The sequence below is a fragment of the Python bivittatus genome, unplaced genomic scaffold (assembly GCF_059951505.1).
Source record: "Python bivittatus isolate LINGU-HERP-01145 unplaced genomic scaffold, Pbiv_v1 ctg000330_np1212, whole genome shotgun sequence".
Taxonomy (NCBI): Eukaryota; Metazoa; Chordata; class Lepidosauria; order Squamata; family Pythonidae; genus Python; species Python bivittatus.
The window spans coordinates 49,060,246-49,066,245 of NW_028277058.1; the positions used below are offsets into that span (position 1 = coordinate 49,060,246).

The following is a 6,000-nucleotide window of genomic DNA, read 5'->3' on the forward strand; positions in this document are numbered from 1 at the left end:
AAAAACCTGCTCTAGGGCAAGGCAAATAAAAGTGGTGCTTGCATGGAAAGTAGCGCACATTACCTCCTGAACAGCAATTAGTTATTGTGAGCATGGAAGAAACAACCCTTGTAGCCAGAGAGGAAGTTCCTTGCTCCTCTTTTCCAGCAAGAAAAATCAGATCTTATACAGAAAGCTACACACACATACACCATTTTCCTTCTCCTTTCAAGCTCAGCACTTGCAGCAAGGGAGGTTGTTTACTGCTACTTCTCCTGCTACAAGTGCTGAGTTTGAAGGGAGAAGGAAATCCAACAGGTAGGGCTTGCAGAGGGAGAGAAAAGTGCCTGATGTTTTTTCTTTCTTTTTCCCAGTCCAGAAGACTGCTTCTGAAGATTGCTTCTGGGCTGGGAAAAAGCAGCACAGAATATTTCTTCCTGCTGCAACTGCAGTGTGCAGAGCCCAGGTGATTCTTTCAAACTTTCTCCTCTGCCTTCTTTCTGTTGCCACCTTGGGCTTGACCATCTGCCTCCTCCCTGGCAGCCCCAAAGCCAACCAAGGCCTTTGGACACAGGAGGCAGAAAGTCTTACACACAGCCATACTGCAGTGATAACCAAGTTATCAGCAGTTTTCTGCATTTTCAAGTTGCTTGAGCTGTGATGGGATTTTGTACATATGGGAATATTCCACAAGTTTGATATTTGCTATCCTGGAACAAAACCAATACAAAGGAAAGAGAATAGGTTGCATCAGTGGGGTTCTGTTCTCTCCAGGAGTCAGAGCAGAAATAGCCATGGAGGTACAGAACCCTGCAGCCAACTCAGAGGAGGTGATTCTGCAGAGTGCCAGTTGGAGTCTCAGGTCACCAGCCTCCCTCTGGTTCTTCCTTCATGCAACACAGAATATTTTATTGTGTTTTCTGGTGGAAACCACCACTTTCCTGCTGGATCACCTTGATCTGGCTTCAGCCTGCCTTAGCAGCAGGCTGGTGACAAGACGGTGGCACCAGCGTGAGGATTTGTCTTCTGTAAAAGGTAAGCAGCCACCTCAGATGTGGGGGCAAGGAAGCTGTGGAGACCAACCCAATGAGTTATAAAGTAACAGGATTAACAGCTCTGTATCTTTGCCTACAGGATTCTCACAGCATCATTTTTCTTTGTGATCTGCACATCCATTTCCCAGCAGGGTTCATTGACTCTGTTCGGAAGCACTGCGTGGAAGGAAAAATGGCCTTTGCACCCATAGTTATGAGGCTGAACTGTGGTGCCGCTCCACAACAGCCAGATGGTAAGGGTTTGTGGGCAGATGACTCCTGAATTACAGATTTATTTTCTGGGCAGCCTTCCCTACACTGACATTCTCTGGAGACATAGGAGATCAGCTCCCATAATCTCCAGCCCAGAAAGACTTTGGTATGGGATTTCAATTCAATCATAGCCAAATTCTTTATACTTGGGAATAACTGGCCCAAGGTCCCTCAGCTGGCTTTGTGGCTAAAGGAGGACTAAAACTCAGGGTCTCCTGGTTTCTAGTCTGTTGTCTTATCTATTACACCAGGGTTCCTCAACCCTGGCAACTTGAAGATGTGTGGACTTCAACTCCCAGAATGGCTGGCTGGGGAATTCTGGGAGTTGAAGTCCACACATCTTCAAGTCACCAAGGTTGAGGAACCCTGCATTACACCAAACTGGCTCTCTATTAATTTATTACAAATATCATAAAAATATTTGGTTCCTAGACAATTAGGAGAAAGACATGAAATCTTATTAAATATTAACAATTTGACTATGATCTCACAGGCTGCATATGACCTAATTCTGAAATGTTTCAAATCAAAATTTTATCTGGAGTTAGTATAATGCAATGTGGTCTCATGTTTATTATTCCAAACATATGTCTAATTTTCAGTAAGGTGGAGAATCTCTATCAACTGGATTTCTTGAGTTGAAATCTCATATAACTGAATTCATTATAGCAATGTTTTTAAAAAGCAGGGGGGAAAAACCTGTCCTCCATATGTAAAGATCTCACACATTACTGAGAGAAATTCTAGCTGAGCCTTATCCCATTCATAGAATAACTTTCTTCATTTCTTCAACTCTCCTTGCTAGAAGAAGATCATTCACTTATTTTAACATTATATTCAGTTCTGAATATCTGAGAAAGAACTAGGTCATTATTGTAACAGAAAAGGATCTGGAGGTTTTGTTGTTGTTTTTTTTAGTGGAAACATACCAATTGATAAGATCTCAGTGAAAGAGCAATTGCATCTCACTAGGATTTTATATATATATATAGTCAATTTTTATTCTGTTCCCATTACTTGCTACTGGATTTCCATACTGATGCTGCTAGTAGTTTGGTAGAGTGGAGTTTGGGGTTTGCAAGCCAGTTAAATCTGTGTGTAGATATCATGAATGGTCTGGGGACTTTATTTTTGAAAAAATTGTGACTGATAACAATTATGTTTTGCCTTTATAGGCTACTGGGAAGTTAATGGTTTTGGTCTCCTGGGTATATATAAGTCTGATTTGGTTCGTATTGGGGGAATGAACACACAAGAGTTCCGTGACAAATGGGGAGGAGAGGACTGGGAACTCTTAGACAGGTCAGTAAAGATTTGATAGCTATCTTTGTAAATAGTTCAGCCAATGGCCACTCTCAAAGGAGGAACTCTTTGTACTATCATGGTCATCTAAACAAAACAAAATAAAATGAATGGGCCATTTTATTGGCTGAATTCATAACCGTAGGAAGAAACTTTACATATATTTTTCAGGAAACTTCTATTGAAGTTGTAGTTCCTCACATACTACTGGAGGATGTTATACAATTTGAACATGATATTCTCTAAATGTGCTGGGGATAAAATTCCTAGAATTCCCAGACAACATGATATAGCTGAACTGAGTACTGATCTCATCCATCTCTGTAGGGTCTGTAACTATCCCTCTCATATTTACATACTTGCTTAACTCTTCTTTAAATGTTTTAGCACACATTCAGAAATATAGATTCATTCTGTGACACTACTGCAATTTTTAAAAGCCAGCCATAGTAAGAGATTTTTAAAAATTAGCCCTTATTTAACAAAGTCTCTATACCTAGTTACCCATCTCTTTTATGGTTGATTTTTAACATGAACATTCTGTTTCATCCCTAGAATATTCTCCCTAAATAGCTCATAATCCAGTGTGGGACCGCAAAGCAAACAGAATTTTAAAATATTTTCTCTCTGTTCCTTTGGACAACTATGTAAATTGACAGTTCATCTGTAAATGCAAAAATAAATGTGTCTAAGTGCCACAAGGATCCTTCTTTGCAGTGCTAATTTTTTCTTTATAGCTTTCGGAGCTGCTTTTAACCATTTTTCACAAAATTGCTCAGGAAGCTTTCTAATCTATATCACATTTTGAAATGCTCATTCATTCTGAAAGCAAAGAATCTCCAAATTTTAAAGGGGAAAGAAAAAGAGGGCAACTGATCCCATATCTCTTTTGTTGTCACATTACAGACATAAGAAGTACACAACTCAGTAAGGGTCACTGGTAAGAACAGTGACGGCCCCAGCATAAGGATCTTAGACAATTCAGAATGTGAGATGTTTGGCTGTGCCAAAGTTGTCTCATATTGTAGCATCAAAGCAAAGAAAGAATGAATGGCTGGGTCATCACTCTGTTAAATGTGTTTTATCAAAGAAATTATAGTCCCTTGATTCACATATAAAGCACAGCTATAAATCATGGTTTGCCATCCATAGTGGCTGGGTTCACATAGCATGCTAAATGCAAAACAAATCACGTTACAGTTTAACACGATAGCTTTTCACACCCAAGTGCTATAAACAGTAGGTCAGAACCGATGCCGATTGTGTTCTTATCGAAATCTTCCTCCACCTTCTCTTGCAGAATATTTCAGGCAGGCCTGGAAGTAGACCGACTGTATATCAGGCACTTCTTCCATCACTTCCACTCCAAGCGGGGCATGTGGAATCGACGTGTGCTGCAGATATGATGCCTATTTCCACTTCTGAATCCCAGGATGCATTTTCTCTAGACATATCACTAAGAATACACTCATTCTCTTTCTCCCAGAGATCACAGCATGAGTTTAGGTGCTCGCACACACACACAAAAGACAAAATGGAGAGCTTTCCTCTAACTATTGGCAAAGAACTGGGAAGAGAATGATCCTACTTCTACAGTCTTCTGCCCAAGTAGCTAATTTTCAAAGCGTGAAGAACTTTCTCACCAGCATATCATAGCCTCCACTCACTGAAGAGTCTCTTTATGGTGCCTTCTTTTTATGTTTTTTTTTTAACCAGAATGCTTTCAATTTATTCATAGCAAAATGAAAAAGTAATGGATTATTAAATGGATTAATACAAGCTTCCACGACATATAATGTCCTAAAGGGCCTCCAATGTTTGAAGGACAAGTTGTCTATCACCAGAAAACAAAATAATGTTGTGGATGTCTGCAGACAAAAAGGTGCCAGAACTGAAATGCCTTACACAGTGTGTTACAAGAGGATTATACCCTCATTAGGTCTATTTTTAAAGACGTTGCTCTTTTTTGAGATACTTTAACAAAACAAAAAAATCTAAAATTCATGCCTTTGGACTAAAGTCAATCAGTAGCTTGACTTTTGCATAGTGCTCTTCAACATATCAAGGATACATAAAGGAATTTCTCTTCTTACATTCTGTTCTTGCATTCTACTTGTATTCTGCTCAGGTACAGAAAAAGAAACATCGCTTTAGAAAAATGGATATATTTTTCTTTTGTAACAGCTTATTGCTTTTCTCTTTCAATCAACAGGCCATTTGGTGGAATGATAGTCAAACTGCATTTGAAATCTTGCTAGGAACTGCATTATTTTCGGCAGACAATTGTGTCAGCCGTGGTACTCATTGGAATGATTCAGGGACTGAAGAGGTAGAAATAGGACCATGAGACTGCCTGCTCTTTCTTGAATTTTCTATGTAGCACTTGGGAGATTGACTGACACTTCAGTCCCGGACATCAGTACTAAGAAACAAAATCCATGACTTCAACAGCTTTGATATGCTTTTTTAAAAAATTTATTGTGCAGTCTTATTATTGTTGGTTGGTTTCAGTTTTTATTTTAATGTATTGTAAAGCATTCTGAGAGAAATAATTTTGAAGGGCAAGATATTATTGTTTATAAAATTATTTAATAAGTTATACTCTGGGATTGATTTTTCACATAGAAAAGGAGTCAGCATCCATGTAACAAAATGAAGCCGATCAGTCAATTTCCCAGTAGCCAATGTTGTATGAGGCAGAATGTAGAGCAGCTATTTGGAAAGTGTATGATTACCCTAGATTAGTGTTTCTCAACCTTGGCAATTTTAAGAGGTGTGGACTTCAACTCCCATAATTCCCTAGCCAGCATGCTGGTTGGGGAATTCTGTGAGTTGAAGTCCACACTTCTTAAGGTTGTCAAGGTTGAGAAACACTGCTTTAGATTAAGCACACGGAGTCTTAACTGAGGAGCATATACATGCATGTATATAAGTATGTAAGTTTATATACACCCCCCCCCATGCACACACACACAAATCAAGCAATGAGCATCGTTTCATAGAGCCCCAGAAATGGCCTTCTTCAACCTTGCAGTAATGATCACAGTAACAGAGACAAGCAGCCTGAATCATCAGAACCTTTTACAAAAGAAATAGAGTTTATCCTGTTCAATGCATTTGTGAAAGTGAATAGAAGTCTATGTCACTGCTTTACATGATTCTAAAGCAAAAAAAAAAAAAAAAAGCTGGCTTTTCAAGAAACTGAGCTCTAATAGTCTTCCAGCTACATAGTAAATTCCATCAATCTTGGAAACTGTAAAGTTTGAGTCTTTCTACCTCAGTGGATAAGACTTTAACAAACCTCATGTCCTCTGTCTTGTATAAAAAGATGTCTATCTACTGTTCCTTGTTAGCCTGCGGTAAAAGAGCCCTTGCTCCAAAAATTAAGGAATTAAAGAAGAAAATGAATGTG

At 39.0% G+C, this 6,000-nt stretch overlaps 1 protein-coding gene across 2 annotated transcripts in view; it reads left to right on the forward strand.

Moving 5' to 3' along the window:
• Window positions 1-6,000, forward strand: part of B4GALNT3 (beta-1,4-N-acetyl-galactosaminyltransferase 3) — a 108,335-nt gene extending 102,335 nt beyond the window's left edge. For both annotated transcript variants that reach the window (XM_088141223.1, XM_088141224.1), the window contains 3 exons: window positions 1,114-1,267; window positions 2,462-2,588; window positions 3,889-6,000. In XM_088141223.1, coding sequence (XP_087997349.1) covers window positions 1,114-1,267; window positions 2,462-2,588; window positions 3,889-3,994 — 387 coding nt within the window. In that variant the 3' untranslated portion in view covers window positions 3,995-6,000. The remainder of the gene's footprint in view (window positions 1-1,113; window positions 1,268-2,461; window positions 2,589-3,888) is intronic.